Genomic DNA, 16,468 nt, shown 5'->3' with positions numbered 1-16,468 from the left:
GTAGGATGCCACGAAACCATATTACCTGTATCCTTCTTTTATTTTTTTTTTCTGAATAGATAAATAACGTGGAAATAGATTCTATGAAGCAACATTCATAAAAGATACTATTATGCAAGTTAACGTAATATATGCACTAAAGTCAGAAAAAAGAACATAATATGAACATAATATACAATATAAATGTCTAAGTATGTGCTGTTAAATTTAAAGTCTTCAAAATATCCATTATGCATGAATTTACTCCCAGAACATCCAAACATGCACGCACAGAAAAAGTACGGTTATTTGGGTTGACAAGTCATAAAACGAATATTTGCAAAGTTTGAGAAGTGTAACAAGCTTATATAAAAACAGGCATTTGCATGGAAATCCGGGCTCTAGTCATGAATCACAACAAAATCTTAAAAAAAATAAGGATAATAAAATTTCTTATTGTTGTTGTTTTATATTTCTTGTTATCCCTTTCTCAAAATCTTACAAGAGTTGGAATCTTGCTTTACATTAATGGACAATTATTCTTAACCTCTGTAAATGGAACGTAGTTTCTTTTAATTCTTAGTTAAATAATACCATTCGGATGTTTTACTGAAGAAAATAATTATTCTGATATACATACATATCGAAATTGATGTAATAAAATTCTTTTACATGCAAAGCATATCAGTAGAATAATTAATTCTCCTTTTTTTCATAAGTATATTTATCTTTAAGCTAGCAGTGAAAATAATATTAAGCATATGCGTTTAATTAATTACCACTTCCAGGTCCTCACTGTGAGACAGAAGTGGGTCCCCACCTGTGTGAAAGTTTCCCATGCAAGAACAATGGCAGCTGTCGAGTGACAGGCAACAGATATGAATGCACTTGCTTGCCAGGTTAGTGTATAAAAGGACACAATATGACTTTAAGTAGTATTATGTTATGCAGAAGTCTGTTTTATGGCATGTAGACCTACAGTCTCAGTTGAGGATAAAAGTGATACATCATGCAAACCAATTAATGGTTCTGCAATAATATTGATGCACATTCAAAGAGACGCTGGAAATAGTCATGTTATTCAAATTTCTGGCACCTTCAAATGTTTTCCATCATGAGTTGAATGTATTCTTGAATTATTCAGTAATTTACAATGTTTGTTTTTTTTTCCCATAAGACTTTCAAATAGGTCCTTATACCAGGTGTTTTTTTTTTCCGTAGTATTTCTTTCTCTTGTGAATTCAGTGTTAAATTATTTCCTTAATATGCAGAGGTAATATAGAAAAATATGATATAATATTATACCACGCAGTATATGGTAATATAACATAACAAAATCCTCTGCAGAGCAATAAAATTCTAGTACGCCATGTTACACCAAGAAATAATCAGATAAATGTAGATATATATTTTAACTGTCTCTTTATGGTATTAGTATCAAACTATAGTACACACATTTTAATAATTCGTTATATAAAACAAAACAAAAAATAACGGAGAAGAGGAATAAGAAAGACATAGCCTAAGATTTCAACATTTTAACTATGCCAGTGCTTTATATAAATCACAGATATGAATAGACATAAAAAATGAAAAGAATATAACACAAATGAAGCTTTCGAGAGAAGTATTGGAGGATACAAACTTGAATAACATGACCTCTTTATATTTAAAAAAAAAAAAAAAAAGGTCACATAATCATTCTGGGGTTCCAAAAATCCTAAATCAAGTCTTCACAGAAAATCAAATTTTGGAGCAATTTTGACTCTTGGTGCCCCCAAATTTTAAATTCTAATTTATAATTCTGCTATAGAAATGTTGCAAAAGTGATACTCTTCATTTCTATCAAATTTAATTTTTCAAAATTTTCAAAAGTATCCAAGACACTGCAAAAAAAATTAAAAGAAAATTACGTGTAGTATACTCTACAACAAGAGTGAAGACGATAAGGAACGAGAATATTCGAAATGACCGCATTTTCTTGAATACCCCGCGCACTTCCCCCCCCCCCCCGAAATATGCAATGAAGTTGAAAACATTGCCCAATTTTCCTTCCGCACAATTCCTAAGGTAGTAGCACATCCCATTCTCTTCCCAGTGCGTATTTCAATTTTTTTATATATTTAAATGGCGTTTGGATTAGCAGTGCATGTGTAAGAATAAAGTTCAAGTGATAAATGACAAATGTGTAGTTAGTGCATCTTATATTTTCAATGGATTCGTGACGCATGGGCATGCATGTCACTCCCTCTTGTTGAAAAGAGCTTCAATAGGTGTAACATCTCCAGTCAGCTGGACAGAACACAGCATAAATATGTATGAAGAAGTGAGAGTGAAGACAATTGCCTGGGCAATGACAATGATGGTGATGGCAAAAACAGTGTAGAATGAAGAATTTACTAGTAATAATGGATATTCATTATCAGAAATCACGTACATAGTCTCATACAAAATAAAGATAGTTAATTTACTGACTTAAGCTATTAATATTGCAGGATATATCTTATGCAGACCTTTGGAAAAAGAACTAAGGAAGAGATTATTGAAGTTCTTTGTGTGGAGTGTGGCATTGTATAGAACAGAAACATAGACATTACGACGAAGTGAAAAGAAGCTAATAGAAGCATTTGAAATGTGAATATGGAGAAGAATGGAATGTGTGAAGTGGACAGACTGAATAAGAAATGAAGCTGTGTTGAAAAGAGTGAGTGAAGAAAGAATGATGCTAAAACTGATGAGGGAGAGGAAAAGGAATTGGTTGGATCACTGGCTGAGAAGAAACTAACTGCCTACTGTAGAATGCACTGGAAGGAATGTTGAATGAGAGAAGAGTTCGGGGCAGAAGAAGATATCAGACGATAGACGACAATAAGATATATGGATCATATGTGGAGACAAGAGAAAGGCAGAAAATAGAAAAGATTGGAGAAAGTTGTGTTTGCAGTGAAAGACCTGCCCTTGGATAGAACACTATAAATGAATGAATCGTCTAAATGGCCACTTAAGCAAGACAACTGACATGTAATTTGAAGTGAATACATTTGTTGAAAGTTTTATTTTTGTATTTTTCCCCTCCTTTCAAAAGTGGGGTGCACGGCTTAATCGAGAGCATGGAGTATTTGAGAAAATACGGTAGTTAAAATACGTTAGTATAACAATAAAGTACCGTACATGAATGTTATGGAGAATTAAAATATCATAAAAAGTTACAAATGAGAGATTGCTAAAAGAATGCCTGCTAATTCAATGTCAGAAGAAGAGATGGGCATGCCGTAACAGGTATTAATTTAAATTGAAACAATGGTTTACATGTTTAAGGGCAAATGTATATGGTAACATCTCGGATTTGGAAATGAAAGATGAATTTAAGATGAGTGAGTAAAAGATATATTTAAAATATAAGTAATTTCGACTAAAAATTCAGAGGACCTTAAATTTGCATGTAATATATTGAATAATTTCGAGGGAAAAATTGTTCCGGAGCCGGGTATCGAACCCGGGACCTTTGGTTTAACGTACCAACGCTCTACCACTGAGCTACTCGGGAACTCTAACCGACACCGATCCAATTTTTCCCTCTATATCCACAGACCTCAAAGTGAGCTGACAACTGTCAAGCAACCAACTTCGAGTGCACACTAACTCCGTGTGACTTAAATTGTGGTTTTCTGTTAACGAACAGTGACTTGTATTATGCAAATCAAGATTTTCAGGTATAACTCCCTGTAAAGTTGATTTGAATAATTTCGAGGGAAAAATTGTTCCGGAGCCGGGTATCAAACCCGGGACCTTTGGTTTAATGTACCAACGCTCTACCACTGAGCTACTCGGGAACTCTAACCGACACCGATCCGGAAAAATTGGATCGGTGTCGGTTAGAGTTCCCGAGTAGCTCAGTGGTAGAGCATTGGTACATTAAACCAAAGGTCCCGGGTTTGATACCCGGCTCCGGAACAATTTTTCCCTCGAAATTATTCAAATCAACTTTACAGGGAGCTATACCTGAAAATCTTGATTTGCATAATACAAGTCACTGTTCGTTAACAGAAAACCACAATTTAAGTCACACGGAGTTAGTGTGCACTCGAAGTTGGTTGCTTGACAGTTGTCAGCCCACTTTGAGGTCTGTGGATATAGAGGGAAAAATTGGATCGGTGTCGGTTAGAGTTCCCGAGTAGCTCAGTGGTAGAGCATTGGTACGTTAAACCAAGGTCCCGGGTTCGATACCCGGCTCCGGAACAATTTTTCCCTCGAAATTATTCAAATCAACTTTACAGGGAGTTATACCTGAAAATCTTGATTTGCATGTAATATATTGTTAAAATGATAATGTATCATAAATGTGCTTTGTTATTGTTTTTGTATAATTATCATTATTAAAGATTTGGATTGGTAGTATGGTGCTTCACTTCCAACTTTAAAATTTATTATTAATTTCGGATAGTTCTTTGCATATAGAACTATCGATAATAATTACATAACATTTGTTTTTATATTGTAAACAAGTAAAGCATTTTATCCTGATTTGTACGACGAACATAATGATTCTAATTTAGATTAAATGTTTCATGACAGGTTTTGAAGGTCCAGACTGCGAATTTGACATCAATGAATGCTCTTCTAAACCTTGTCAACATGGTGGTAATTGTGTGGATCGCATCAATAACTATACCTGCGACTGTGACCGAACAGGGTGAGTATTTTCTCATCCCAGTAAGCCTATTTAGCTCACAAAATATTTGCTGAGTGAACATACCATTTTCAGATGTGAGAGTACAAAATGGAGTAGAAAGGGACAGGACCTGATTTACAATTTCAGAGGCCCGGAGCTTAATTTTCTTCATGAGGTCCTTTGTTTTCATATATGATAACTAGGCCTATCTTATTTCGTTTAAATTCTGTCGTCTATCTCCTTTCACCATATATTTATTTCACAGAGGTTTTTATTAATTCTCTATTTTGAGAAGAAGGATTAAAAATAAAGTGGTCCCATAAGGTATCAGTGATTATCTATGGCCACAAGACAGGCCAGAGCTGATTGCAATGGTTGTAGTACCGGTACTATCCCTCATTTCCTCTAGTGCAGTAATTCAGGAGTTTGAAAGGAATGTTCATTTTTCCTAAATTATGGCTTAGGCTTATACAAAAAAAAAAAAAACCTTAACTTTCCACAATTTAGTAACTGTGGCTAATTGTTGTCTCTGTATGCCAAAATCTTCTGTGTTAAAACATTCTTAACTTTTTGAAACTGGAGGTTTCTGTGGATTAAGGAGTTACTGCTAGTAACATATGAACGAACATACTTGCTCAATGATCAGCGTTGTTTTTCCTGTCGTTGAATTTGATAAAATATAGTATAAACTTCTAACCTTGAAACTTAGGGTGGGCTATTGCGGTAATGGAGGGGGAAATTTAGTCATAGCAGGGAATAATTAATCTCTTTAATCATTGCAAGTATGTACTAGGAACAGTCGTTCAAACTCTATGTTGACCTTTGTCCCTTAGTCATGTTTTAATTGTTTAGGCACTGTAAAGAAGTACCAGTAAGACATTTTTTATGGAATTAACAGCAATAGACTTGAGAGCTTCTAGAGCTGCATTAACTTCAAGAGATATCATTTAGAGCATTAGGCTGTGTACATCATTCAGTGACATCTACTGTTTTCCGTTTACTATACATACCGGTACTAATAAGTCTACATATGAAGAGTGGGCTCATATGGTTTTATTATTTACAGATACACGGGACCAAACTGTGAATTCAATATTAATGAATGTGAGAACAATCCATGTCTAAACCAAGGAAGATGTTTTGATACATATGGTGGTTACATCTGCGAATGCCAACGAGGGTTTGATGGTCTGAATTGTGAATTGGTAAGTAATAAATGCCATATTTACCTATTGGATTGGTGTAACACAGAGGTTCTTAACTTATGGGTCACGTGGCTTTCGGGATGGGTCGCCGGTAGCTTCACAAAAAAATGAAATAAAAAAAATGTTAATTAAAGTACTTGAGATTATGATTATATTTTATAATTATTCTTTATTATGAAATATTACAACTCTAAATTAATAAATAATTGCTACGCTTTTTAAATTGTTTTTATTATAATAGCACTGTTTAACTTCAAAATAAGCCCACGGGTCGCGCAAGTTTATCACCCAATTAACTCTTTGGGTCTAGGCAAATAAAAGATTAAGAACCCCTGGTGTAACAGAAGCAGGGACAGTACCTATTATTTTCACTTCGTAACACAGTCACATTTATGCAATGGGGCTTCAGCTAATCACTTAATAGTATGGTTCAAATTATATGTGATTAGACATATCTAGACGCATTTTGTATTCGGCAGTCTAGATAATAGAGAAGGATCTTGAACACAGTTTTGAGCAGAATTCTTAACATTGTCCGTTTCTCTTTCGTGCCTGCATTTCGAGAAAACTGAAAGCTGTCGGCCAAAGTGAAAGATAATTTACATCTTACAATTATATTTCCTTAGTAGCTTGCCTCTGACCATCACTATCTGTCAATAGTGTATTGTGCCATTCCTTTAAAAGTGTGGACAAATCATAACTATGCATCAAGCCTTAGTCCTCTCCTCCATTTTCAAATGCCTTGCGAGTGACGTAAAATTCGGTGCAGCCATTCTTCTTCTCAAGTTGGAAGTAATATGCTAAGATATGCAAACTAGTACAATATGTATTCCTACTCGCAAATACGGAAATGAAAGTAATAATATGTAATAGATATGTGCACCCACCAATACGATTCAAACATCCCACTGTAACTAGCTATAAACTAAGGCCAGGTGCACACAGAATCAGATGCAGCGCGATGCGACATTTTGTCCCATTGTACTTGTCTCCCATTGATTTCTTATTATGTGGTGCACACAGAATCAGATGCTGCGTGACGGTCGCTAGCAGACACAAAGAGACACAGAGAGACAGCATCAAATGACTGCTTGAAGTTCATCGCAAGGAGACTGTCTGATAGCTGCAGTGTATTGCGCATGTGTTAGTAGTGGCTATGATTGCACACTTTACTATCTACAAATACTATATTGTTACGTAATGCACATTATTCATAATGGAGCTCGATGCGGATAAATTAGTTGTTTTAGTACAGGAAATATACATTCTGTAAAATCTTTGAAACAATATCACGACAATAATGTGGTTTCTAAAAATATGTGACAAGTTGCAAATGAGATGAAAACACCAGGTGAATAATAATATTGATAATACTAATTTGTAATAAGCCTAATTTTCTGCTCTATACTATCACTCATGATTTAATATACTGTTTTTACTAATGTAATCTTTCATCTTACGATGTTTGGTGACGTATACACGTTCGTTGATGTGACATATTAATGAATTTAAATACTATTATAGTCACAACCATGCCATGATATGAAAGAAAAATTACACAACCTCGAGCGGGAATCAAACCTGCGACTTCCTGTTCTCCAGTCAGGCGCTCTACCACTGAGCTATCGAGTTTGTCTCACGCCAAAGGCTTGGAATTATCCTTTCATACTGGCGACTCTGTTATAGAGTACTGTCCATAGCGTCTGATCTAGTCAGCACTGCTTATGGGTGTGAAGAAACTTTTTTACAAATGTAATCTTTCATCTTACGATGTTTGGTGATGTATATACGTCCGTTGATGCGACATATTAATGAATTTAAATACTACTAATAGTATTAAATATTTTGCAACTGAGAGTAAGTAGCAATGAGCTTATGTTCCAAAGAAAGCTTATAGTGTGCAGAATATGATAAAATGAATTGCAGAAATTTACGCAGTGCTATAGTGTTGGTCTGCAACTGAGAAGTTCATTTCCAGATGGTCAGAAAACCAAGAGCATGGAGTTCCGAATGAAATAAGTTCATATCTTTAGGATTTTTCTAAAGATTTTCAGACCATTGTTTAATGTTACAATACATTTATTCTGTGACAGCTGTTCATAATAAAATAAGAACTACTGTAATCTTTTTATATTCCGTATAATTGCACATAGGGTAAACTGTATAGTTATTGACACATTAAGCACTTTTCTTTACATTTCTCTCCTGCAGTTCTTTATTTTCAGTAAGTAAGGTGTTTTACATTTTGTTACTAGTTCTAAAGAACTCCTATGTTATCTTGGGTGAGTCAGATATTTTCAAATGCACTTTAATGGTCATTAATTGATTAATAAATAAAAAAATTACAAGAAAGTATAATTATTGACACTTATTAGATAGATATTGACACCTTTGATACAGTTGTTGACACAAAAGTATTTTATTTACATCCAGACCTAGCCTAGCTGTTTTTAAGTCCACTTTTACACAAAATGAAATGAAGGATATTTAGACTACATTACACTTACAGTACATAATAAATTATGTAGTCTATCCACATAAAGGTCAACAACTGGTTATGAGAAATTAACATAGAATCCTACGTACAATCATGTAGAATGTCATCCATAAATGTTTTACAATGGTTACAATAGTGAATACTACTGTCGGAATTGATGTTGAAGGGAGATTTGAGAAACATTTGTTATGAAACAATTTTTCACAGAAGTCACACTCTCTTCCATCATTCTTTGCATTTGCTGCACATTTAAAACATAGTCCATCTAAAGTGGGTCTTTGTTTTTTCTCAGAAATATTGAATACAATATCATTTTGGCTTGTCAAATTCTGAAATTTCGTTGTAGCTTCATCAGAGAAACGTTGTCTCCTGACTACCTTAGTTTTTTCTTGTACCTGATTCGTAGTTTCATTTTTTTTCTGTAGAATTTATTCTATTTTAGCTTTTTTTTTACTTTCTTCTACCCGATTTTCAGTTACAGTCTTCTTTACGTTTTGTTTCTGTAAACCTTTGTTCTCTTTTCGGACTGCTTTAGTTATTTCTTTTTGTTTTTTTCTTCTTTTCTTCTCCTTTTCTCTTCCTTTCTAATTTCTCTTTTTCTAATGTAACTTCTTCTTTTGTTCCTCATTGTGTAACTCCTGCCATTTATCTGAAGTCAGTACAAAAGGCATTCTTTCAATATTTCTTTTCCCCTTCCTCTTAGGGATATTTGGCCATACAAGAATATCTGATAGTGGTGATTTACCCTGGTTATTTTGTGTTGCTAGACTATATCAACGAAAGCAGGGTTATCATTTACACATCTTTGAATTGATTTTGATTCACCTATTGAATGATTTGCATCTGAGATGTACTTTTCCTCTTCGAGTACAGAAACATTATCTTCCTCTTGAGTCAAATCTCTTTCTTTGTTCCCATCATTCTCTGCTGGTAATTGTGTTTCCAACATTTCAGTCTGTCTTTCATGGGAAGATACTCGCTCGATCCATATTGTAAACAACATTATAGACTCTTCATTCTCCCAAGTACAGATCTTGTTGTTTCTGTCTACAGACTAAAATTTTGAAAGCAAATGTTGACCAATAATTTCCTTGAATCTGTTGTGTGTGAGAACAGAGTTGGATGTTCTCTGTTCATTGGTATCTCTACTAGGCAAATCATTTCTATTGGCTTTTATTTTATGGCTGTCACACAAACATGTTGAATAATCTATAGCATTGCTATCCCAAGGATATAGACCACAAGTTCTGAAACCTTTCTGCAATGTTTCAGCCTTTATTTGTGCCTTCACCACTTTTTCCAGGGTTGCAGCAAAGAATTCCTTGGCCAATGCTTGTGATGGGTGTGTCCTTCGCCGTTCTAACACAGCAGACTTCTGTCCACACTTAAGGGGAAAGAAAGCAGATACATCTGCTGGGTGTATGATTCTCGTAGAATTTGGGAGAGGGGGTACAGAGCAATCAAAATTATTTTTAATTCAGAACAGAGTTCACTCAATTGATATGTGAGATGAGTTTTATGCCCATCCACAGCGTCTATAGCAGTCTTCAATGTTTCAGAAGAGTACCGTTGTTTTCGTTTATTCACATTAGGCCTAGGCTTGCCTAGGCGTGAATAAGAATAAGATAGTTGTTGACACACAACACACAGTTATTGACACCCAGTGACATTAACTGTAAGAAGTGAAATTAGTACATCTAAAATCTGTATTATGATTTCATTATGTCAATATCTATAAAATTCCGTTAAAATTCTAGCTATAAATAAATTTCTCAAAAATACAGTTGCTGACATAGGATGTCAGTGACTGAGTTTAATAGATATAAGGTTCTAGTTATTGCCACTGAGAATAAATCATCACAATATAGTTAATAAAAGTGGTAGAAATAGTTTTAATATATTAGGTAGTTTTATTATCATAATACTAATTGAAATTATGTCTTACCTGATACTAATATGTACGCAGGCACACAAAGAATAAAGGTAAATGCTTAAAAAAATATTTAAAATATGCACTCATTTTTACATGCCTTATGAAAGTTGAGAATTATTCGACAATGCAACCAACTATTTAAAACGAATTACCAGTGTTGTTTTAGGATTAAAATGTACCATCAGATAATGAAAGTACCTTCTTCCTCTTTGCAGTAGAAACCTTATTATGTACACAAGAATGGAAAAGTGTCGATAACTGTAACAGTGTCAATAACTATACAGTCTACCCTAACTTTGCTTTAAGAGTGAAATGGTTCTCTCGGTGAAGAAGCACCCATACATGCCCACAGACAGGGTTTTTGGGTTGATCGAAAAAAAAAAAAAACGGAAAAATACAACTGTACAGTAGCGTGCAAATTAATCCGAACACGATATATTTTTACATTTTCTGTCATTGTTGGCCTCACAGCTGCTCATACCACTTTAATTGACATCTGTAGTACGTGTAATTCCATTGTTGAAGGTCTGTCATTATTTTTTTATAATATGTGACATTTTGCTTGTCGTTTTGTACTTATAAGCATTTCAGTTGTGTTGAAGAATTAATACTGCAATCCTGTGTACATTCTGTCGTCTTCACAAATGGATACAACTCCACGAAAATGGTCTAAAATTATAACATTAGCAGAGCATTCTTATATGACGCAGAGGCAAATTGCTGCAGAATGTCACATCGGTTTGGCTACTGTTAATTCGATCATAAAACAATACAGGGAGACTGGATCCATCACACCCCAGAAAAAAGGAAACTGTGGCCGGAAAAGGAAGACTTCACCTGCAGATGATCGTTTAATTGTCAGGAAAAGTAAATTAAATCCTAGACTAACTGCTGTCGACTTAACCCGCGAGTTAATGGCTACCACTGGGGCGAAGATTCACGTCACAACAGTGCGGCGTAGGCTTTTGGAAGCTGGACGAAGGGCTCGTAAATTATTTTAGGCCATAAATATAATTTAGTTAATAATAATGTTTGTCTACATTATAATTCTTAACTTAAAATTGCTATTTTTACTCAGCAAAGTTCTAATATCCATCATGCCAAAAAGTACTACCTCCATTTTTAAATATGCAATAAAATCTGAACAGCATAATCATCAACAGAAAAACTTTGTAGAAACAACAAAATGAACGATCGTAACAGTCATATTGATCGATCTTTAATTCAGGTCTGAAAGAGTTTATTGCCTCAAACTAATTTTTTTTGTTTCCTGTAAAATTGTACTTTTTGAAGTTGGTACCTTTTGGAAACCAACTTCTAAAGTGTCGTTTGGGTTAACGCCAGATTCACATGGAGAAATATTAAGCATCAAGGTCCAAGAATGAAATAAAGTCATAGCAGCAATGTATGTGTATGTCATGAAACAACATATTCCTTACGAAGTCTTTATGCTGTAATGATAGAGCTCTTTCGTCTCATTCCAAAGATCGGGCATCGAATCTCTATGTAAAACGCAGCATACACAATGATTCCTAAATTATTCCGAGATGGGATTTAGTCTCTGAACAGCGACCAATTTCCATGTCAGAGGGTGTACATCAAACAGATTCAGAAGCATTACATAAATGTTTTTTTTATAGCTGTCAATAAACAAGGCATTGTTACAATTATCTATATAAAATTATGACAATAATTTCTGTTACTGTATTTTTAACTTTTAATGTTGCACTCACTAATATCTTCATTTCTCTGGTGGTCTAATATTATAAATCCCAACATTGATCTCAGAAATTTCACTTGAGCTGCTTGTATTCTACAAGTAGATTTCTCTCTTTGTTTTATGACTCATGTTTCACTGCCAAATTTTAGCATTTGTTTTGCTGTAATGTTGTGTAATCTGACTTGAGTTTCTTGTAACATTTGCTTCCCGAAATGTCTTTTTATAATTCCATTTACGACCAGCCTCATGGTCTAGTGGTCAGAGCTTCTGGCTATAGTTCATGAGGTCCCGGATTCGATTCTCGGTTAGAGCACAGGAATTTTTCCTTAAAGGGGATTATTCCTGTGTTCGTCCATGGTCTGGAATTTAGGTTAAGTTTAGATTTAAGACCTCTCCTAGCACCACATTATCATAATCATCCTATCACATCATCGGGGTAATGTAACTCCGCCTTCCAGGCGCCCCAACCTCAGAAGTGGGTTACAACTAAGCCACGGCCAGGAGAGAAGACCAGAAATGTCGAAAGACAACCTGGTGGCATTGGATAAAAAAAAATATATATATTCGATACATAAGCAACATTATTCTCAGATTATGTGGCCCAACGTGTCATTTAATTTCTGCATGCATAAGACTGCCAGCAGCTGACGTGATAGGAAAAGTGTATTTTCTTAAAATCATTTATCAAGATCAGAGTGATTGGCTCTTAATTGGGATTCGATTCCACATTCCTATAGCCAACCATATTTTTTTACATATCTGTATTTCGAGTCATTAATTAAACTATCATTGTAAGTGCTAATTGAAATATGTTTTATTTTTACAGAATCTGAAAGAGTGTACTTCCAACCCTTGTATAAATGGACATTGCACTGACTTGGTTGGTAGTTATGAGTGCTATTGTTTCGAGGGTTTCATTGGTACGAACTGTGAAACTAACATAAATGAATGTGAGAGTGCTGTTTGCTCCCCAAACTCTGAATGTGTTGATCGCGATGCAGGATACCAATGTGTATGTAAAGCAGGCTATACAGGTAAGCAAGAATTCTTTCTATCTTCTTATCATTTTATACTTTTCTTTTTTCTCTCTCCCATTGACATTAACATAGTTCATTTAACTAAGTGCCCATATTTTCAAAACATGAACTTGGGATGCTGAAAAATTAAAGAAGTGAGATAAAGGTAAGGATGGGTAGAAGCGCATCTTATATCTAGTTATTTTAACTGTATCGAAGTCACCAGCATATCTGAGGTGGTAGATGCATCTGTGTGCTGATCCAGGGTTGCACTCGGTCGTGGGTTCGACTCCTGCTACGACTGATTGCCTGGTTGGATTTTTTTTCTAAGTTCTCCCCAACTGTAAGTGGTGAATGTTAGGTAATACAAAGGCGAATCCTGGACATCACCTCGCCAGATACCATCCAACTATCATCAAGTCCATTGACGCTAAATAACCTAGTAGTTGATAACAACATTGTTAAATAACCGACTTAAAAGCTTGTGTTCATCTTAATCCTAACAATACTAAGGTATTTTAAATAACAAGCAGTATTTTCTGACCGCTACAAAAATTTTAAATTTTCAACAATTTTTTAACATTATTTTGTGATTGAAGGGCTTGGTGAAAGAACCAGGTAGCTCCATTCTAGTTCATTTTGAGATAATCAAAGAAAACTGAATAAAAAATCAGTATGCTTTCCATGAGTCTCAGATTTGAAACACTTGTAGAACAGATGTGAGCACTCTTTCCTGTACTGAAAGTAAAATTATATCACAAAACCATCACCTGTAATTAAATATTTTAATTGGTGGAGTTACCTGGTTATTTCACCAAAGAACCAAGATTTTTGTTTTCCATTTGAAATAGTCAATTTATTGTAAAGATTCCTGGTATTTCAGAAGCACTACATTATTATATACGACATAACAATCATTTGAAATATGTAGAGCGTACATTGTAAAATGTATGGCAAACAAAATTACTTCAATTACAAATTAATCATCAAATATAAAATAATACAAAAAGTTATAGTCGACAAAGTTCCACACTCACAAATCAATAAATATAAAATAAATTTAAGTTCTACTTTTTGATATCTCGCAGCCTAGATTTGTATGCGATACACATATTTTGCGCAGACTCCAAAATGTCTCACTCATTATCCGACTCGGACAAGGCAGTGTCAACCTGTGACAAGTTGTCAGATAACAAAGCAATGTAAAACCACATGCCAGAAGGAGGAACATACTTTGTTGCTAACTTCATTACGTCATTAAATTTGGCTGCTTTGATTGGCAGAGCATACTTATAAAGATTTTCAGAAGGGAATGACAAGGAAGCTTTGGGGTGTTTTATTGCAAATTCTGATACTTTTAGGCCCCCTAGTGTTTTACTACATTGAACAACCTCTTTTCTATCATGTTCGTAATGAAGAAGTCTGTACTGGGGGATAGCAAGCTTCTCTTTGTTCTTATTCAGGATATTTCTTTTAAATAAAGTTTTGAAATGCCCTGTGAAATCGAAAATCATATTCTGAGTAGCCTGAAAGACCACAGATTTTTTGGAGGTTGTCCATACAATCTTATGCCAGTCACTAGGTACATACACTCTCTCATGTTTCCGTTTTTGTATTTCAACCGGTCCAAAAGAATGGTCACAGGGCAGAAAACTATGTCCTGATTCAGGGTAATAATGGTGTATGTTTTTTAATTTGCCCTGTTGCACTTGCGTGAAACAATACTGCATGATTGTATGATTTTTATTTTGAGCGCTACAGTTGTCAGAAAATACATGGAGATCAGTGACGTTATTGTCGAGTGTACTGCTTACAAATTGATGGATGAAACTTACAACTTCATTCTGACTCTTCCGTCCTATGCTTTCATCATACATATAAAAAATAACTTTTTTGAGTACTAGCAACGTGAATGCAAAAACTGTATTCCCATAGCTGTCGACTATAAAAGACATCACTAGAAGGAACTTTGGGGAGTTCAAGATTTTGTTGGTAGTCAACATATATAGTTTCAGCATACACATTCTCTTTAGCTAGTTTCGACTTTTCTTTCAGTAAAGTGTAGAACGCTTGAGCCTTCTTGCGAGGGAGCTCTTTTTCTGTTCTTAATTTTCCTTTTTCCTTTTCAGACTCAGCGGATATAATATTTTTATCCACTTGGTCACACGTTTGGCACGTATCTGTATGTGGTTTTCCAAACGACATATTAAAATTAGAGACAAAATACCTATAGTAATAGTCGTATGATATGTTAGGTTTTATCGCCAATCCCGATTGCAACTTCAAATATTCTTGTGGCTCGTGCTTCTGCAAGTACAAATGATACATTTTCTTCACATTCAGATCAGCTGTCAAGTAGTACTTGTTTACATTATCTGCGAGGGAAACTTCGTATATGTTGGTCAACTTGAGCTATACAGTTTTCTGAAACAGCATGTGTCCGATTTCCATGTTTTCCTCGCAAGTCGTGTGGGCTTGTGACATTCTGCACTAAGTGTTTCGCGAGACGTTCAACTCTGCTCTTGTCAATCCCATGCTCCTGTGGAACACCGGTACCAGATTTTGGACGTCATCGAGCTATATTACGTACTGTCAATAATCCACATAAATAGGCATCTTGTTTCTCTTTATCACCAAGTTTATTGAAAGAAACTAAAAGTTCCATTTTCATGTCAGCATGCACTTTGTTAAAGCACTGTTTACTACATTTACACGGAGGTCCTGTAGAACGGGCAGGAACAGATTTTCCTGCCTTAGTAATATAAGCCATGCCTTTGTTTCTGTTTGCTTTTCTGGCATTATTAGCCCACTTCATTGGATTGCGCTTTCTTTTCTTTGTTTGTACTTCATTATCACTATCGGATAAAGAGTCTTCAGAAGGTACAAACTCACTTTTTGATGCACATCACTTACGCTGGCCATTTTTACAAACACTGAGTGGCGTGTGAGACCGCTTGTGAAAGATATGTAGGCAGTGTAGTACCATCCTAGAAGTTCTGCACTATGTATTGGCATCTACAGGGAAGTGTTCGAACTGTTTGGTGAAGAAACCAGGTAGCTCCAGGATCTGCCTGATTTTTCCACCAAACACATGACAAAGCCAGGTCCTTCCAGTCTGCAACTCAATGGCTATTGTATGGAGCTGTCTGGTTGTTAGACCAAAAGAAAGAGGATTTTTTTTTTTCTTACACAATCAATGTGTAACTCATTTTAGCTCAAAAATGGAGTTACCTGGTTCTTTCACCAAGCCCTTCAATTGGAAATTAATAGTATTTCCTATAATAAAAGGGAAAAAAATAGGATGTTGTTGTTGTTTTCTAATGCCAGGCATTTGACAATAAAGTCATTTGACCCCTTGCACTCCAATATTTTTCAAAGATATTATCATGGTCAGCCACCAAAGCACAGATTTTGAGGTGTTCCGAACCAATTGCTTGGTTTGAGTT

General features: G+C 35.0%; 1 protein-coding gene and 2 non-coding genes across 7 annotated transcripts in view; 2 read left to right on the top strand and 1 right to left on the bottom strand.

Annotated features, from left to right (window-relative positions):
* crb (cell polarity complex component crumbs) overlaps positions 1–16,468 on the top strand; it is a 390,522-nt gene that overhangs the window by 256,426 nt on the left and 117,628 nt on the right. For all 5 annotated transcript variants that reach the window (XM_069839830.1, XM_069839829.1, XM_069839831.1 and 2 more), the window contains 4 exons: positions 768–878; positions 4,555–4,672; positions 5,718–5,856; positions 12,833–13,040. In XM_069839830.1, coding sequence (XP_069695931.1) covers positions 768–878; positions 4,555–4,672; positions 5,718–5,856; positions 12,833–13,040 — 576 coding nt within the window. The remainder of the gene's footprint in view (positions 1–767; positions 879–4,554; positions 4,673–5,717; positions 5,857–12,832; positions 13,041–16,468) is intronic.
* TRNAN-AUU (transfer RNA asparagine (anticodon AUU)) lies at positions 3,741–3,812 on the bottom strand. The gene has a single exon. It is a non-coding gene; the product is annotated as a tRNA-Asn (tRNA).
* Positions 3,862–3,933, top strand: TRNAN-AUU (transfer RNA asparagine (anticodon AUU)). The gene has a single exon. It is a non-coding gene; the product is annotated as a tRNA-Asn (tRNA).

Source organism: Periplaneta americana, chromosome 11 (assembly GCF_040183065.1).
Source record: "Periplaneta americana isolate PAMFEO1 chromosome 11, P.americana_PAMFEO1_priV1, whole genome shotgun sequence".
NCBI lineage: Eukaryota > Metazoa > Arthropoda > Insecta > Blattodea > Blattidae > Periplaneta > Periplaneta americana.
This window is presented reverse-complemented; position numbering and strand designations above follow the sequence as displayed.